The sequence below is a fragment of the Kogia breviceps genome, chromosome 3 (assembly GCF_026419965.1).
Source record: "Kogia breviceps isolate mKogBre1 chromosome 3, mKogBre1 haplotype 1, whole genome shotgun sequence".
In the NCBI taxonomy this organism is placed as follows: Eukaryota; Metazoa; Chordata; class Mammalia; order Artiodactyla; family Physeteridae; genus Kogia; species Kogia breviceps.
The window spans coordinates 146,599,256-146,619,932 of record NC_081312.1 but is presented as its reverse complement, the minus strand read 5'-3'; the positions used below and the strand labels follow the sequence as shown (position 1 = coordinate 146,619,932).

At 37.0% G+C, this 20,677-nt stretch overlaps 1 protein-coding gene across 1 annotated transcript in view; it reads left to right on the top strand.

Moving 5' to 3' along the window:
* UNC13C (unc-13 homolog C) overlaps positions 1-20,677 on the top strand; it is a 607,361-nt gene that overhangs the window by 300,049 nt on the left and 286,635 nt on the right. The window contains exons 14-16 of the mRNA XM_059056161.2: positions 7,996-8,064; positions 9,741-9,830; positions 15,860-15,988. Of these exons, the coding sequence (XP_058912144.1) occupies positions 7,996-8,064; positions 9,741-9,830; positions 15,860-15,988 (288 nt within the window). The remainder of the gene's footprint in view (positions 1-7,995; positions 8,065-9,740; positions 9,831-15,859; positions 15,989-20,677) is intronic.

Genomic DNA, 20,677 nt, shown 5'->3' with positions numbered 1-20,677 from the left:
ATCAAATTTTGAGGTGTGTGTCATAAAGTAAAACAAATGAGACCCAGCTAATAAAAGGGTGTAAAGCCAATAGGGAAAAAAATGTGCTGCTATGTCCTTTTCATTTAAAAGAAAACACATGTGAAGTATGTGAGATGAGTTGGAATGAATTAAAAATTTTTTTTTAATGAATTAAAAAAATATTTAATGACAATCAAAATAAATACTGGTAGAAGAGAACAACACTATCTGGGTTAAGTCATGGGGTGAGTTTGTATTCAAATTTAACAAGTCAGTTCAGTCATTCAAGCCTCAATATCTCAATATGTTCAATGAGGGTAGAAATTACTGCTCTGACATGTTTCTCAAATTTAAGATGAAAATCAATTGAAGTAAAAGATAAGCTAGTTTCTAAGAGTTGAAAGTGCTCTATAAATATAAGGTATGAGGATTTCATCTCTCCTGCCTATCCTCTAATTTTGTTAGACAGATTGGCTCTTGTAAGAGCTGGGACCAAAGAAAATTCCCTAGTCAGCTCAACAAAATACTATTATGACCATCACCAGATTATAGAATAGTTTTTGTTATAAAAACCTCATGGAATTGTTTTGCTTTTAATATTCTCCCTGGGTATTCTGTAGAGAATAAGCCAACCTTGTGGAACACCGAGCCTTCCTACCTCTGAGAAAGAAGATGTGTTTATATGACTAATTTCCATAAAAGCTACCTGGAGGATAATGAGATAGCATGCTCCTTTACTTCATGCTGACCCAAAGAAGAGAAGCCAAATTGATTTCACTACTTTTCAATGTTTCAGTAGCACATAGTTATAACAAATTTCACTTTGTAAATCAAATAACTTATTGTAGGACAGGGTCAAAAAAGAAATCTTTCTTCAAACTACATCTTGATAACTTAGTGATTTGATGTGTAAATTTGACTAAATTTTTCTCTACCTATTGAAAATAATGCTATTTGCTCAGTCAAACAAATATAATAAGTATAAATCTTCCCACCTTCACTTGGCCTGAAGTTCTTATTTACCTGACTTCTGAAGTTGATAATGTCACTTGTGAATCAGGCAGGACCACTATTATATTGGCCCCTTTTTATCATTCCCAAAGGTGTAATCCAGACATTTTTGAATCTCAAAAAATAAACCAGTGGAAAATCTTTCTTACCTTTGAGGACTGTAAAACAAACAAATATTTAAGAAAAGGAAATCATTACTCTTTCCAATCCAAACTTTTTGTGTGCAAGTGTTATTTAAAGTCATGGTTTGGATGAAAAATGTTCAAGAATAAAATGAAAAGAACAGAACCATTGAGTGTGGAGATGAGAGAGAAGCAAAGTTTGCTGAGGAAAATTGTTAGAGAAATTGGGTAAAAATGATGATAAAAATCTGATGTTATTAAAGACAAGGTAAAAATATTTTAAGAAAAGAGGAGTATATTGCATTGTCACCTGTTGCAAAAAGTTCAAGTAAGATGGCAAAAGGAATGAGCCTGTTGGCTTTGGAGAATTAGGAGGTCATTGCTAAGTGAAGCAGTTGAGGTTAAAGCCTAATTTCATAGAGATCTTCAGTGAATAACATGTATGAATAGCTTTGTCAATTAGGATTCGTTTATTCCCTAAAATATAATGCAGTCATTAAAAAATCAAGCTTTTAAAGAAAAGTGTATATAATTGAGCAATGCCCATTAAAAAATGACAAATGAAAATATATACATACAAAAATCTATATATAATCTAATTCCAACGTTGAACACACACACGTATATATATATATATATATATATATATATATATATATATATATATATATATATATATATATACACACACATACGGGTTTAGAAACAAGCCTGAAAGAAAATGTGCCAAAATGCCAATAGTGTAGCCACTTGTTGGGATTACAGCTAATATTTTGTTTTTGTTTTATATTCATCTTTATACTAAAGTTGTAAATTTTTCTATATTGTATTTGTATTTTATAATAGTGAATAAAAGAGACTAACCTGTTAAGCAACTTGAATGAGAAGGTAAGAGAGAGATTGGTCAAGAGTGAGAAGGTTTTACCATGAAAAAAGTGATGCTATTTTCACTGTGTGGTTGGGTAGGAGTTTTTATTATTTAATAAGATAAATTTTAACATTTATAGATTGTTAGGAAAGGAACTAGCTGCAAGAATTAAGTTGCAAATTTATCAGATGGAGAATAAGTGATATAATAACATACCAGAGGAGAAAGAAGTAAATGTAGTCAAGAGGATGGAAGGAGGGACATTCTTTGGAATAAGAAAGGACAAGTTCCTATTCTGAAATTTGAGGAAATGGTGTGTGAGTCCTTGCGGAGAATGCTAAGCTTCTGATATAGGAGTGAAAAATTGATGGAATCATACTGTATTTCCCTAATCTTCTCTATGGTTGTCTACAGGACAAGAAATGCTTATATATAAGAGAAGGGCTATGATAGAGATGCACAAGGTAGAGGAGGCTGGAAAATGGGAAGGGAATAGAAAGACAAATGCTTCAGGATCACGTAAGAGAAATTCCTAGCATAAATCTGTTGTTACAGCAATTCATGTGGCTGTGAGTTTTTCTCAGAATTTCTCAGTATTCAGATTCTGATGTAGTAACATATAGCAGAAGGTTGAAATTCCCCCCACACACAAAAAATAGAGGTGATCGAAGGGTTAGGGAATTAGCATATAGGTGACACTATCAAAAGAAAGTTGAAGTGATTCACCATGGGATCTAGGTTTGATAAGTGGCACCATGATAGAGACAGAGATAAAGGATTTGGGTAGGAATATCATCCATGTCGTTAAGATTTCAAAGGGGGAAGCCTCAGGTCCAAGATGTATCTCTAGGAGTAGGTTGTTGAAAACTGACTATAAAAACGGTGGTGTACTGGAGCTAGTTTGTACCTGCTAACAGGCAGTGATTGCTGAATTTTTAGGAATATTGCAGGCTGGTTTTTGAGTACAACCATCTTGAAACTGGAAATACTGAGAGTATTTATATCATGAAAACTGTCAAATGCTAAAAATCAAGGCTTTTTTCTTTTGGAGAGATGGTTTTGTTGCACACCTTTGAATGCAAAGATTGCTGAGAGTCAAAATTATCAAAGAACTTGATTGGATAAAACATCTCCATAGATGTTGAAAACACCATGGGTAGAGCAAGAGTTGGGAAGGAAGAAAACTCCGTGAGGTGGGGGTCAGTTTTTCAACTTTGAAGAAAAGTCATTAGGAAACTTATTTAGTTAGTTATCGTAAGACACAAATAGCAAATTTTTAGTAAAATTGATGTTTATCTAGCTCAATTTTTTCTTGAGCATAGATACCCTCTGACATAGCCAATGCCCCGCAAAAACAAATATGCTAATAAATATTTCCTTTTCATTACAGGTATTCTTTTATTTGGTTGCTTGTTCATTCAAGACATATTTACGTGATACCTCATTTAAGGCACTATGGCAGGTAGTAGAGGGACTGAAAGATAAATGTTTACGTCTTTTCTCTGGGTCTTATACTCTAACGGGATAGTCACCTAACCATGTGTAACAATAACCATAAATCACTCCCCAAATGGGATAAGTGTCAAAGGAGTTCATACTTGTAAATTTGCTTTGAGATTGAGGAGAAAGGGATGGATACTTTTCAGAGGCTCATGGAAGCTTGCCAAAAGGAACAGTGCTTTTAGGAATGAGTAGTATTTTTCAAAGTCCATGAAGTAGAAGGAAAACTACCTTAGGTCTTTGAAGTAAAGACAAGGAGAAGATACAAAACTAAGTTCAAAGTGTGTGTAAGGTAGCCTGCCTAGTGAATAGGGCAGATAGAATAAAAGATGGAAATATAAGAGAACATTGTGTTACTGGATTGATATTAGGTTGCTGAGGCCCTTTAATGCCCACTCAGATGTTTGGACTTCATTCTTGAGGTATCGTGTAGAATCTGATCGAATTTCTGATTTAGAAAGGTCACTCTGTAGAGGAAATGTTGCAGAGGGGAGAGATAGAATGTGTATCAGATAGCGATTCAACTATACGGTGATGGATGGAAACTAGATTTGTGGTGGTATTCGCTTTCTAGTGTATACAGATGTCAAATTATAATTCTGTTTGCCTGAAACTTATATAATAATTTTAAAAAATAAGCACTTCCCCCTGATCACACAGCCATGCCCCAACATATGTGTTCCTTTTCCAAATCACTGGGAAACCTGAACTTTCTGATAAAGTGACAGGAAATGCTTATAATCATAGAAAATGCAAAAAAAAACCATGATGTCTAAAACAATTTGCAAGAAAAAAAAGAAAAGAAAATGCTCTAAATATAAAAAAGGGAGGTTAGGACCTAGTGTCAAGAAGAAGCCTGTCTAAAGTTTAGTTCGACTGAGAGAAATGTTAGGCTTTCATGCTCAGTGAACAATAATATCTCAGTGCTTTTCAAGTTTGCCTATTAAGTGACTTCTTATATACTCTTTGAATTTATGTCATTTATTAATTAGTGTGTCATTGATAGCATTGTTTCAGTAGCATTTTATAATTTTATGGTATCTCTATTGGTATCAATATTAATCTCAAATCAAAAAGAAATGCAAATGTATTTCCAGTATGTTCATATGATTAGCATTAATTAAATTATCAAAAACTTATCAAAATAGCTTACACATTCTAGTTGAAATGTTTCTGTTCTGCTTAAAGAATGACTGCTTTCGATATGATCTGGAAAAAACTTTTTGTAATTTTCTGGTCCAGGTCAGAATAATTTTATCCTATTCTTGTAAATTTATGAAAACCTAAGATCAGGTTGCACATGCAGCTAGGGTTCCTCCCAGGGAAGTTGAATCAAGCGAGGACCCCGAGAGCTTAAGCTTCATTAGCTGCAGGTTAAATCTACTGCTGCTGTTGGAGTGAGATACTGAGAAGCAAAGGAATGGGAGAGAGAAGCTGCGGATGATTCAGAGGTTTTTACACACCTTCTTTATAAGAGCTTTTCCTTCCACGATTCCCAGTGTCCTAGGGAAGATTTTTAAGAGTGTCCTTGTGGGGTAGCAACTGCTTCCCCCTACTCAAAATCTCCCCTCTTCTCATGGGTCACAACTGGCCCACCAACTGGCTTTGTACAGCTCATGAGCTAAGAATGGCTTTTACATTTTTAAATGGTTTTTAAAAATCAAAAGATTGTCATTTGTGATACATGAAAATTATATGAAATTCATGCTTCAGTATCCATAAGCAAAATTTTATTGGAAAACAACCATGCTCATTTGTTTATATATTGGTTATAGAAGCTCTTGTGCTACAATGGCAGAGTTTAATAGTTGTGACAGAGACCACAGAGCTGAAAATATTTACGATCTGGCTCTTTACAGACAGTTTACTGACCCCTGGTCTAGAGTTATTCTTGTCAACTAATTAAACCTAAATACTTGATAACAGATAATGCTTAATGTTAATATTATAGATTTAGTCCCTACCTAATAGCAGACATATGTAGTCCTTACCAAATGCGAAGAACTTAATAATGTGACAGTTTCAGATATTGTGGCACGTCCTTCGAGAAACATTTTTTAATTGCAGTCTTTTCTTATTCCTCAAATCACACCATGTAGGTGATAGGCCTCTGCTCTCACAAAGGCAATCTCACTCAAATTAAATAGACATATGGTAAATGAAATAAAATTTCAGGCTGTCCTTCTGTTTAAAAAATGTCTGTGAAAATTCTATCAGGAGCACATTTTTAATTTCACATCATCTGATATTGTTCGGGATTTAGCGACAACAAGCCTGGCAGTTTTCTCCACAGTTTTCTATTTTTCTGGAATGTAAATTTTCCAGCTGGGCACTGAAGACCTAGGTTGGAAGACTAAATGTGTGATCTGTATCAGTCAAAATTCTGTTCAGCTGCATGAAACAAATTCAACAAACCTAACTCAATATTCTTTCCCATGTAACCTAAGTCCAAAGGTAATAAGGAATTAAGGGCTAGTACAGCTGCTCAGGATTGTAATTTTTTGAAAGGGTGGGCAAACAGAGTTAGGGTGAGGTGTGGAGGCTCCCAGCTTCCTGCCTCATCATTCTTACTATTTGTTTAGCTTTTCAACTTACAGCCACGGGATGACTATTTGACCTTCTAGTATCTCGTCTGAGTTTAAGGCGAGAAAATGGAGAGAGACACAAAGGGCAAATGGAAAAAAGGCCTAACAAAGAATTATATACCAAATACTAATACAACAACTCTGCAGAGCATTCTTTTAGAATCTTTCTAAATAATAATTCATCAGTAATATACTGGCTGGTTCCATCCCCTTTAATAAACTGTATACATCTCATTGGCCAAAATCATGCTACATGGCCATTGCTAGAGTAAAAGAGGCCTGGGAGGGTAGGTGTTTCATAAAGGACATATTTGATTCTTGAGGTTCTATTAGGAAGAGAAGAAGAAGGGATATTGGGCAGACAACCAGAACAGTTGGTCCCAGTATACACAACAGGGCCAGTGATTTGAGTCATAGTGTGGTTGACTAGGGTCATGTCAGCTGTCTTAATGATTCATACCAATCACAGAGGTCATATGAAGCATCCAGAGACTGACACAAACACATTGATTTTTACAGTCGTTGAATGATTAACTACTATGGCCTAAACTGATGATTGTAGCAGCTCTTTTATTTTTCTATTTTGATTGAGATCCACTGAGCCACATTGATGGGGGATGGGAGTTAATAAAGGGCAACATAGGTCACCTCCTCCCCTAGGAAGGTATGAGAGAGACTAAGAAAGAAAACTCTAAGACATTCATTGTATTTTCCACAGCTTTACTGGAGAGTCTTACCTAACAAGATAGCAAGCTTCTGGAAGGCAAGGGTCATTTCTTAGGCTCCTTCATTGCCTCCACAAGGGTTATTAACACAGAGGTAATACTCAAACTTTGTTCACTGATATATAAACCTGATAATAGGCAGTTTATTCAGAAAATTGAAGTTTCAACTTAGGAACAATTTATCAACTCCCGGTACTATTCAACTCACTTCATCAAGGTCAGTGACTTAAAGGGATAAGAGTTATAAACCCCATAAATCCAACTTGTATGTGAAACTACTAGGAAAAATTTCTACTTTTGCTAATATATTCCAAAGTGTAATTTGGTGTTTACAGAATATTAGTCTAGGGAGAAAACTTCACTGTCATTTACTACTATCCCCTTATTTTTTTTTTCCTTTTTATTTAGGAATCGGGGACTCAGAATGGTGCTTTGTCTGTTGTAAAGTTTTCATGTGTGACTTTGATGGTTTTTTACCTTATCTAATTTATTTAATCCACACAACTATATCCTTATGCTTATTAGCAAAACGTTTTAATTCTTATCCTTTATCATCTTCAAATCCTTCTATGAAGAAGTCAGTCCAATCCTGATACAACATCAGAGGGAGGCATCGGTAATTTTTGTTGACCTGATATTTTATACTTTTTTAGCACTAAATCATAAACATATTTTAAAGGCAGTCGATCCTTTCAAGTTATGAAGTCTGTTACCAAAAGGAAAATACTTTTGAAATTGTTTCTGACACAAAGAGCAGCTAGTCCCCCTTCCATAGGTAGGAGAAGTTTAAAAAAACTATAGTTTAATTTTGGGGTGGTGGTGTGGTGTGTGGATGTGGGAAGAGGGGTGGGTTATATTCTCTTTTTGACTCATACTGCTGTGAAAGATTACGGTGGCAATTCAGTTGTCAGGACTCTTTCTTCATGACTCAGGTCTTTGGATACTGTGTCATTCATCACAGAGAGGCAGTGTGACTTACAGGAAAGAGTGTGGATTTGGTGTCAGAGACCTGAGTCTGAATCACTGCTACATCACATACCAGCTCTATGATCTTGGAGATATCACTGACATCTTTGAACCTTCCTTTCTATCAAATAGGGACATGAACTCAGATTTTGTTGTGAGGACTACATTTAGAATTATTGTTGATTTCCATTCTCCTATTTTGTGTTTGCTTTGCACAGAGGGAAAAATTCATAAAACTACTGGACCAGTTGCATAACTCTTTAAGGATTGACTTGTCAAAGTATAGGGTATGTACAAAATTATTTGCCTAAAGGTAAAATATGGTGTTTGGCTCAGATGATTTCTTGTCCTATTGTAAAAAAAAGTTATCCACTATGTAATGGAAACATAAAGATAATGATCTTGGAATCTTGGGTCCTGTCACACTAGACGGGTCCCCTAAGTAATTAAGTAGACATCCCTTGTTTAGGTACCTTACTCCACATCAGCCTGCAGTACTCTGTGTGTGTGTGTGTGTGTGTGTGTGTGCGCGCACGTGCGCACGTGCACATGTACCACTTTAATTTTATAATTCTTTTAATAACCATCAGATTGAGTGGCCTTCAGCTAATTCATGAAGTAGAATGTAGCCCAGCCCTCTTCTTAGAGGCTCACCCCTTCTTACTAAGATATCCAGCTCATATTTCCTCAGCTTTTGATATTCCTTCTGGAATTCACTGCTTAATTCACTCCTAGATCAATACAATGTGCGTTTTTTGAAGCTGTACAGAGTTCGTTGTCAACAATTCTATACTTCACCTGCAGGTGAAACACACACAAACTCACACATGCACAAATATATTCATGTGTGTGTCTGTGTTTATAAAGACACAGATATAATTTTATTTAGAAAATACAGTTACCAAAAAATTTCGTTAAAAATTTTATTTACCAAAAAATCTATAGTAATAATTATTGTATACTTTAACAATTTATTCTATAATAAATATCTTTCCATATCTGTACATATGTATCTTTCTTACATTCAATTTTTAGTCTCTTATTGATGGATCACTTAACTGCGCATTTCCGGAAATTATAATACCAAATTTTGTCAAACTTACCTTTCATGTCAGAACTGGGGCCAACACTATGAGAAGGGAACTGCTGTGACAGGCAATGAAAATGATATTTGGGGGCAAGAAGGACCTTGAGGCCACCTAATTCACCATCACTTTGACACCCCAACTCTGCTTGAGTTCATGAATACCTAAAAGTTACCTGTGGTTTTCCTAATGGCTCTTTTAAAAGCCTATATGAAAGCACGTTAATCACGTTAATATGAGAGATTTCTCAATGCTGAAATTGTTTCCTTAATATTTTCATAATTCCTTTCCTTTCCTGTCCTTCAAAATTCTGAACATCTGCATTTTTATCTCACATTTCTCACCAAACTTCACTAATAAAAACTTTTTGTTTAAATCTGCAGTACTTCAAGGGAGAGACTATGCAGTGCAGTCTTATTTTCTTTTTTTTACTTTTATCTTCTTTGTGACTAAAAGTAAATAAAGGACATGTAAAATTTCCCAAAAGGATTTTGGAAAAAATAACCCATCTTGAGAAAATTATAAAAAAATTTTCAAATATATGCTCACCTTCCCTCTTTCAGCAGGAAACCTATTTTGTGAAACAAGGATGAATAACCTCATAACATTGCATTAATGATATTATTTTGTGCATTTTGTTACATTGTGGGAGTAAATAGAAGAATATGGCTTTCTGAGACTAAGACAAGAATACTTCCAACTTGTTTATTTTCTGTGATATTTTACAGTAAAAACATTGTGAGAATACTGTGGTGATACCTTTTAAATTTTACACAGTTTACTTACCATTTTCTTTCACAGAAAGTTAGTTGTAGTTTATTTGCCACTGGAGGCTTATTGCTGATAATTTACCCATTTTCTGTTTCCTAATTAACCAGGAAAACTTTCCCGCCAGCAATGCGGAAAGATTGCAAGACCTGAAATCAACTGTTGACCTGCTAACAAGTATCACCTTTTTTAGGATGAAGGTACATCTTTTATTTTTGTCACTGTCTTCATGTGACATAATTTACTCCCTGGTAGAGTCTGGTATTACCCTCCTCTTGATCAGTACTGTTCATCCCCATTGATTAAGATGCGGTGCCTTTGCCTGAGCTAAATGAATCTTCCAACATAATGTGTGTGGAAAAAGAGATGATCCTAGACACTTAAGATATTCTGATATATTTGGCTCAAATTTCGTTTTAAGTTAAATTCATCTTAAACAAATTTCTCTAGTGAGTGGATGTGACACTTACCGGAAAAAAAAAAAAATCCCTAAGAACATTAAATGGAAATGGAGTTCACTTTGCATTTCAATTTTAACTGAGATGTCTTGCCGACTTTTTCATTGCAAGAGAGTAGCCTCTTTTAAGTTTACCCTAATTGTAGCAACTTCCATTTCCTGTCCTGGGAATGTCTATATAGGAATATGTGTGATTGTTTAATCCATTGGTATAATTAATTGTTATCTACCAACCTACGCAAACATTTCTTTTTAGGTATATCTTCTCTGCTTTAATAGCAAGTTGTCTGCAATTATAATTTGGCTAGCCAGACAATTCATGTAAAGCCTTTCTTAAAACTACTTGTCAGGCTATGGGCTAAGCATTTTTGCCCTTTGAAAGAGAGTTTATGATTTTTTATTCAGGAAATTCCTGTACAGAAAAAATAAGAAATAATTATTTTTCTTCTTTTCAGTTGCCCATGATTATCTTCACTAAAACAATAAAATTGGTATTTTATAAGAGAGAAAGAAAACAAAACCATACTGTATAAACTATCCATCCTTTAAAGTTCAATTAAAATTCATTTGGTTTGAAGTCATGGTAAAATTAGGTGACTGGCATAAATAGTATTTACATCAGTTCTTATCTGCTGGCCATAGCTGCTGGAACAGTGCATAGAGGGTGATAGAACTGATCCAGGCTCTCATTGACACGTGATGCCTGCCATTGACATTGACGGGGGTAGGAAAATGGGAGTGAGGGAGGGGAGTGCCAGCACAGTGCTCAATACCTGCCTTTCCTCAATCACCAGCCTTGCAGTGTATAGGAAACAAAATCATTTCAAACTTGCAAGTCCTCCTCCCCCACCTCACTACCCGCTGATGACCTTGCTTCTGATTTCACTGGAAAAACAGGAGCAACTACTGGAGAGCTTCCTCAAGGTCTGACCACATGCTCCCGCCACCCACCCATCTACTTACTTACCTGCATCTGTGCCCATATTCTGTTCCTTCATTTTTTTATTATGATTGCTTAGCTGTTTGTTCTCCTAAAAAAAAAAAAAAAAAGCTGTATCTTCCACGGATGTAATTAATTTCTTCCCCTCCTGAGTTACTAAAACAGTGGTCCAGCAATCTTCCTCACTCACCTGATTTATCAGTCTTCCACACTCTACTGGATATTCCCCATCACCAAACATGCTGTTATTTCCAGTTCTAAAAATATTGCTTGACTCCATTTTCTTCTACAGCTACTACCCTTATCCTTCTTTTCCTTTAATACCAAAACCCTTCAAAATAGTCCTTTTTACTTTTTCTTTCCAATTTGTTTTCTCGAATTGTCTTCTGAACAAGTTTTCTCATTCTGTTGTCTTTTTCTCCTCATTATAGACAGTGAAATTCACTCTTTTTGTCATAGAGATCTATTAGTTTTTTTTTTTTTTTTTTTTTTGCGGTATGCGGACCTCTCACTGTTGTGGCCTCTCCCGTTGCGGAGCACAGGCTCTGGACGCGCAGGCCTAGCGGCTATGGCTCACGGGCTTAGCTGCTCCGCGGCATGTGGGATCTTCCCGGACCAGGGCACGAACCCGTGTCTCCTGCATCGGCAGGCGGACTCTCAACCACTGCGCCACCAGGGAAGCCCGATCTATTAGTTTTGAGATGTGTGGTTGAATTAACCACCACTACAATAAAGATATAGAACAGAAGAGTCCTATTAGCCTCCAGTATTCCCTTGTGCTAGTCCTTTATAGTCAACCTCTCTCCCGCCTCCTGATCTGTTATTGTCAGATGGTTTTACCTTTTCCAGAACATCCTGTAAATGAAATAATAATCTATGTAGTGTAACATATTGGATATTCAGCCTTCTTCCTGAGTGTATCTACAGTTCATTCCTTTTTATTGCTGAGTAGTAATTCTTTGTTATATATGATCTACAGGTATTTGGATTATTTCCAGTTTGGGGTCATATCAAATAAAACTGTTAAATATATATATATATATATATATATATATATATATATATTTTGTGTGTGTAAACATAAATTTTCACTTCCGTTGGATAAATAACAAGGAGGGAGATTCCTTGGTCATTTGGTAAATGTATGTAAAACTTTAAAAGAAATGCCAATTGCAGTTGTTCTACATCTTCTGGTAAAGCTCTTGGCATTTTCCATGATTTTATTTTATATTTTTAGCCATTCTAATGATGCCAAAAACTCATCCAGCCTCTGTGCACCAGTGTCAAATCGAACCTCAGAGACAGAGTTTTGGGTGAAGTAGAAAAGCATAGCTTTATTGCTTTTCAAGGCAAAGTGGGGACACAGTGGGATCCTGCCCTCAAAAACTATGTGTCCCTACCTGGGAGGATTTGGCAAGGAGTTTTATAGCAACAGCTCAAGGGTGAGGTTGAGGGTAAGATTAGGGTGTGTGCAGGGCCTGCACTCCTTTAATCTGGCCTCAGGTAATCTGATGAGTTTCTGTGGTTCCTTTAATCTGGTGGCCTTCTTGAAGAGCTTCTCTGGTTCCTTTAATCTGGAATGAAGAATGCTGGCATCTTCCATTTGTTGGAGGTTTTAGTTCTATAAAGAACTTAAAGATATTGTTATGTGTATCCTTGAGGTAGAACCATGACCTGGCCCCAAGGCTGCACTATTGTTTCTTGGCTGCTCCTTCCTTGTCTCTGCATCCCCTCCCCTCCCTGATTAGCAACTGTTCTAATCTGCCCTTTGGAACTCAGGGAAGGTCATGGAGGCTGGAGTCTATTCCCTACAAACAAGAAATGGGGGCAGGAAAGACTTCTGTGACCAGGAGCCCCACAGGATCCTGCTCAGTTTCACTAATAGGAATGAAGTTATATCTTATTATGGTCTTAATTTTATTTCTATATTGATTAACAATGTTGATCATGCTTTCTTAAGCTGATTTGCCATCTGAGTTTCTTTTGTGAACAGTCTGTTGAAATGTTTTGCCTACTCTTCATTCTTATTGTTGAGTATTGAGTTCTTTATTTACTCTGGATACAAATCTTTTGTCAGGTACCTTATTTGCTGATGTTTTCTCCCTGTCTGTGTTTTGTCTTTTCATTCTCTAAAATTATATTTTGCCTAGCAAAAGTTTTTAATTTTGATAAAGACTACTTTATCAGTCTTTCTTTTTACAGGTAGTGCTACAGATGAAACTAGGGTCCCAAAGATTTTTCTGTGTTTCTTCTAAAAGTTTTATTTTATCTTTTACATTTAATCCTGGGTTCCATTTTGAGAGGTTTTTTTTTTTTTTAATAAGTTGTGAGGTATGGGTCAGGATCATTTTTTTGTATATAGATGTTCAGTAGTTTTCACATCATTTTTTGAAGCGATCATCCCTTATTCATTGAATTTCATTCGCATCGTTATAAAAAATCAATTGATCAGGGCTTCCCTGGTGGTGCAGTGGTTGAGAGTCTGCCTGCCGATGCAGGGTACAAGGGTTCGTGCCCCGGTCCGGAAAGATCCCACATGCCGCTGAGCGGCTGGGCCCGTGAGCCATGGCCGCTGAGCCTGTGCGTCCGGAGCCTGCGCTCCGCAACGGGAGAGGCCACAACAGTGAGAGGCCCGCGTACCACAAAAAAAAAAAAAAAAAAAATCAATTGATCATATTTGTTTGGGTCTATTTCTGGACTCTCTATGCTGTCCAAATGTCTATACTTTTACCATTACTATGCTGTCTTGATTACTGAAGCCTTATAGCAAATCTTAAAATTAGATAGTTTTAGTCTTCCACCTTTTTTGTTACTTTTCAGAATTGTTTAATAGATTATATTAGTTCTTATTGGGATTTTGGTTGGGATTGCATTAAATCTATAGAGCAATCTGTAGAGAACTAAACATTTTTAAATATTAAATCTTCAAACCCACCCTTCTTTTTAGAACCTACTCCAATTAGACTTTTAACCCATCACTTCACCAAAAATGATCTTGTCAAAATCACCAGTGACCATCACTTTGCTAAATCTAGTGGTCAGTCATCAGTCTTCATCCTACAGTGTTCAGTATCACTTAATATATTTTATCATTCCCTCCTCCAGGAAAGCCTTTCTTCCCTAGATTCCAGGATACCCCTCTTGCTTCCTTTTTCTCCTATCTCATTGGCTGCCTTTTTTCTCTTCTCCATTGCTTTGTTCTTTCTCATTTGTCTAATGTCATAGGGCTAGAATTACCCAGGGTTTATTTTCTGGACCCCTTCTCTTCTCTGTCCATACTCATCTAGTCTCATTTCTTTAAATTCTTCTCTAAGCTAATAATTCTCAAATTTATATCACTAGCTCAGGCATCTCTACTACTCCAGACTCATTTACCCAAATGTCTGTTTGAAATCTACTTGTATGCATAATAGGCTTCTCAATCTTAACCTGTCATAAACTGAGCTCCTGATCTTCCAAGCATAGTCTTGCTCATCTAGGTTGAGACCACTTCCAGTGTACCAGTTATTTAGGGCTAAAACCTTGGTGTTAGGCCTACCCGCATAGGCCTACAAGGCCTGTACTTGCCCATCTTCAAGATCAAAGAAAGAATCCGAAATCAGCAACAGAGATGTCAATGGTTTAATGGATGGGGGATCTTATGTATCTGAAGCAAGGTCCTGGGGTGAGACCTCACTGTGTGCCCCAGGCTCTCGGCCGGCCATGAAGGCAATCTTCACTCCTGGGAGGAAGGGGAGGTTACCAGTTATAGGGGAATTGATGTCAGGTTGGCCCCTCAGTTACCAGGGAAACCAGCAGAGGGGCATGTCCCTCACCACCCCTTTGATAGGTTATCATTGTGGCTAAAATTAGACCAATCATTAGCTGCGGCCTGGGGCCAGTATGTAAGAAGGTCAGTCGGGTAGTAGGATGTGGCTGAAGTAGGCACTCGTGGAGCAGGAGATGTACAGAGAGCAAGAGGACAGCTGTCTTGGGTGACCTGATCATACACTTGGAGTGTCTTTCTCTCACACTGGTCACCCAATCTGTCAGCAAATCCTGTTACCCATTCCTTCCAAAATTAACCAGAATAGAATTTCTTGTAACAACTCCTTGCTCTGCCATAGTTCAAGCACTGTCTTCTCATGACTGAATTTTTGAACTATTCTCATCACTGGTCTTTCTGCTTTGTCCATAGCCAGCCTTAAGGCAGCATAAGGGCGCCTTTTAAAAAAAATAGGTCACTTTCCTCTTCTGCTCAAATAGTCTACTTTCTTCCCACCTTGCTCAAAGCTAAGGTTCTTGGAGTAGTCTATTTGCAATTTTTCCACTGGTCCCATCCTGTTACTTCTCTGAATTCATCTACTATTGAAGTCCTTTGTATTAAATTCTATTCCACTGAAACACTTTCTATCCCTCTTCTTTGGTTTATATTTTTGCATGCAACATCATGTAATATATTTTACTGATTTCTTTTGTTTATTATCTACTAAAATACAGCTTCACGAGGAAAGGGACTTTTGTTTCTTTTGCTCACTGCAGTATCACCATTGTCCGATATATAGTAGGTGATGATAAATGTTTGTTGAGTGGTTGAATGGAATGAATGAATGATACTGTGATTGGTCACTTTAAGTATTTCTACTTGAATATTTACAACTATGCTCGTTTTCTCTGAGTTGTTATATTAAGATGTTAAGGTGGGTGTTTATACATTTAAATCATTTCTAAGACCACATTTCTCCTGAATACAGAAAGTTCAACTAAAAGTGTTTATTGAATATTGTTTGATTTGTTTATACAGTTTATACAATGTTTTATTTTTGAATTTAAGAAAATATTTTGTCTACCAGGTTCTGGAGCTGCAAAGCCCCCCAAAGGCCAGCATGGTGGTGAAAGACTGTGTCAGGGCTTGCCTGGATTCTACATACAAGTATATTTTTGATAATTGCCATGAACTCTATTCCCAGCTAATAGACCTGGTAAGAAAAGATGTGTGTCTACTTTCTGTTCTAATGTCTGTTTCCATAAGTTTAGAATGACAGTAAGTGGGAAAGTATGTTCATTCAACTTCACGTTAACTGCAGGTTTTAAGAATTTCCATATCTTTTCTTCACATTTGAACATCACTTATATATGAGAGTGAAATAAGTCACTCCTTAAAATAACTTCATGTATTAAAGGTGGATATTGTTGTTCAAGTTTTTCAGGTGAGGAGTCAGTTTCAAAAGAATTAAGTGATTTTTCTCAAGGTCACAGTGAGCAAGTGGCAGATTTGGGACTAGAACTTAGGATTTCAACTCCTTCTTCTATGTCCTTCCCCTAATTCATCTGCCTCCCATATCATTTTTTGCCATAAAACTGATAGATGGGGACATATTTATAGAACAGGATGGTAACATTGTCACATATGTAAATTTATTATTAAGAAATATTTCTAAAAAAATACAGAAAGTAAATCAAACATGCATATACTTACCATGTAGATGACCAACGGTTAACATTTAGCAATATTTACTTTGCTGTTTATTGTTTAAAGCCATTAAATTTTAGACAAATTGGCATTTCACTTTGTAGTTCTTTCAAATTCCATTCTCCTCCCTTCCTCTTCCTTCAGAAATGAACACTGTTTTAATATTGGTGAGTTTGAACATCTTTTCACATATGCTCAATGAACACTTCAGTTTTATTTTCTGTATATCGCCTATTAATTCCTTGTTGATTTTTCTCTTGGCTTTCCTGTCTTTTGCTTATTAATCTGTAGAAAATTCTAAAATATATTTTGGATACTAATCTTTTTGGTTATGTAATTTCATATATTACTTCTCTCTTTACATGTGATGTGTCTTTTTGTTGCATTGAAGTTTTGTAATGCACACTATGATTTATATATATCGCTATTAGTTCTATAGAACTAATGTTTGGGGATGGCTCTTTAACATGTATCTATTGTCTATCCACTTCTCTGGAGAATGCAGTTGCTCAAATAGATATTGAAAACTGTGCAATTACCTGTGAAACTTCCTGGTTAGTTGAGTGGGGCAGATTCTACAAAGCTGATGTTGGATGAAGGCGCATAGGACTCTTTCAAGCTAGGTTTCAGGCTGGGTTTCTTACAGTATACATTCTTTCTGGGGTCACTGACTCCTTAGCCTAATAGGAGAAAACATTAAAGCTGGCGTCTGTCTTTGTATAAGCAAAACAACATAAAACCACATAATTGTTCTTAACTTTAGTTTAACATTCCCACTACATGTGCTCTTGTTTGGAAACTTGGTTCTCTCAGATTTCTAGGGATTAAATTGTCTCTGACTTCAAATCTCGCCTTGGGTGGCTTTCTAATGGCTTCCCTTTGTCTATTCTCTACTCTCTATCTTCCTCCCACAAAGCTCTTTCAATTCTTCCTCTACATTTTCAACATCGTCTTTATTCTACCCAAAATATAAAAATTAAGCTTTTTATTATACCATATAAGTTACCCATACATAACTTTATAATCAGTCTTAGCGGGATTTCCTACTCCTTGCAATTCCAAACTCAAACTACTGGTCCCCTCTCATGAGCCCTAAATTCTATTATTTTCTATGAACTGACCATCTTCTTTACGCGGGCTTTTCACTGTTGTGGTCTCTGCAGTTGCGGAGTGCAGGCGCCAGACGCGCAGGTTCAGCGGCCATGGCTCACGGGCCCAGCCACTCCGCACCATATGGGATCCTCCCAGACCGGGGCACGAACCCGTGTCCTCTGCATCAGTAGGCGGGTTCTCAACCACTGCGCCACCAGGGAAGCCCTGACCGTCTTCTTTTACATTCATGTGTTTATCCTGTTCTATCTGCCTAAAATGTTCTTCCCTCATCCTCTGCCTTCAAAAAATCCAACTTAAATATGACCTTCTCTCCTACTAATTCACACTCAGTGGATGAATCAAATCATCAAGGTCAAGTGTCATACCTTACTTAGTGTCTTTCTAATATATTAATACTAATAATAGTAAAATAACAGCTTTATTTATATAAGAGATATAGAAATATGTGCAGTTCCCATAAAGCAAACATACCCCTAATAAAAAGCAAATGAATTGTCACATCAAAATGAATCTAATATAGCTTAATATTTGCTTATTTGGCTTCAAAAACAATGTTTGCATGATTTTCTAAGTGGTATTCATTTTATGTGGATAGATTTATAGATTTTATATGAAATCTTGTTCATGTGGAGACTGTTTGGAGCTAAGTTTTAAATCTAAGAAAAAGACTTTTCCTTAAACATTGTTATCCTTTGAAATTCTAAAGAAAGCACCCATTGGGCCTGAATAATTTAGGAAGCTAATACTCCCTAGAGCCCTTCTGGAACCATCTTGGAAAAATTTTAATAATTAAGGCTTATCTCCCCTCAGTAGACTGTAACCCCATTCTCCGAGGAGCTCAAGCTAAGACCTTTTTCCTTTACATTATACATCTGAATTGTCCTCAAATTCTGATGACTTTATCTTCAAAATCAAACAACTTATCTTCACAATACATCCAGAATCTAGCCACTTTTCACCACCGTCATGCTCCCACCTGGTCTGAGTCACCATTGTTGCTCACTTGGATTACTACATAACTTACTAACAGAGCTCAGTGCTTCTACCCTACAACCTCTGTCGATGTTTAACAGAGCAGCAAGAATGATCCTTTTAAAAAGTAAGTAAGATTATGTCCCTCTTTTCCACATAATATTCTAAAGTCCTTTCATTTTAGTCATGTTCAAAGTCCTTTCAATGGCAGTAAGACCCAGGATCTGCCCATATTGCACCTTCCACCCCACTTACTCTGTTACTCTGTCCTTACACATATCATCGTGAGTGGAGAGGAAAGTAACATGAACAATGCTGTATCCCTGGTACCTGCAACAGTGCCTAGATCATAGTAGGTGCTCAGAAATGTGTCGAATAAATTGAATGAATGAATAAACAAGTACTTTTCTCAAACGATACAATAAGAAATTACAGGTTATTTGGCCCTTTATAAACAAGACTGAAAGAAGTGCTCTATCATAGGAGACTCTCAGTCCTTGCCTAAAGCCTCTTGCAGTTTATGGGGTAGTGTTGCAGGGTCCTGGACAAGATATGGGAGGAACTGATGAAAGCCACATCTAGTCCCAACCCTTAAAAACATCCTGAAGTTTCCTCCAGCTCTCTCTCTTCTGCTGTACTAACCTGGAAGGACACACATTCCACATGGTATGGCTACCAGGTGGAGGACGGCTATCCAGCCAGCTTCAGCAATAACCCATTACTGCAGTAACTTATTGAGGTTAGGAGATTTATCTGTTACCACAACAAACTTGGCTTATTTTGACTAATAGACCTTCAAATCCTTTTCCAACCTGCCACCCAAACTATCTACTTAAAATATATATGACTGTCCCATCTGTAGCCCCCATTCAATCATGGGATTAAGTCTAAACTTTGCAATTATTCAGAGGTCCTCTAAGATGTGAGCTCTGACTAGCTTTCCTTATTTCAATGTAATTTTCCCCTTGCTTTCTGTGATTCAGGACACTAAACTCCATGATGTCTCCATCCGCATTGTTTTTATCTACCTGGATTTGCTTCACCTCCCCAAACCCCTTCATGGCTAACTCGAGCTCACTGACCTTTTCTTCAGAAAGCCGGAGTTGCTGCTCTCTGCTCTCATAATACCCTGACACGTCACCACTAGCACACTTACCGTGATGCATTTATTAGGAATATAATGTAATATTTGTCTGGCCTGTCTTCCCTACTAGGCTGTGAGTTTCATCTTTGTAGCCCCAGTGTTCAATGCTATGTCTGACACAGAGTACAGTCGATTAAATAATTAATAAGAAAGAAATTTTATAAAAACAGCACTCTGTTACTTATTTATATTCTACTTCACTGACTCCACTTCGAAGTCTGTGGTCAAGAACATGATGTTTGAACCCCTGAGTTCAGATTCTGGCTCTACTGCTTATTATTTTGGTCGTCTTGGATGAGGTAGTCAGCCTCTTCAACTCTCAGTTTCTTCATCAAGACATACTTTTAGTATTCATGCCACTTCTGTTTTTATCTGAGTTCTCTCTAGATAATGTAATGCCTGAAACCAAGAAACAAGAGTTTCAGGGTTGTTAGGCACAGTATAATTCTGATTATTTAAATGTAGAAGCTCTCTTTCATTCTTCAAAGGGGTTTTGAAGAACCATATAAAAATGAAAAACAGGGCTTCCCTGGTGGCGCAGTGGTTGAGAATCCGCCTGCCAATGCAGGGGACACGGGTTCGTGCCCCGGTCTGGGAAGATCCCACATGCCGCGGAGCGGCTGGGCCCGTGAGCCATGGCCACTGAGCCTGTGCTTCCGGAGCCTGCGCTCCGCAACGGGAGAGGCCACCAACAGTGTGAGGCCCGCATACCGGAAAAAATAAATTAAATAAAATAAAAAATAAAAATGAAAAAGAAACTTGAGAGATAAGTTGAAATTGTTGCAGTTAGAAGAAATAGCTAAAAAAGCCTGGTTGCACACTCATGGAGCAGCATTTACCTTGGGTGAATCACCACACCCATGTTTGTACTTCAGTTTAGCAAAACTACGAATTCAGGTGTGGCAATGTGGACATAGGTGATTGATCTCTTGCATAAAGACGCATGAGGGATCAATCTATAAACTAGCC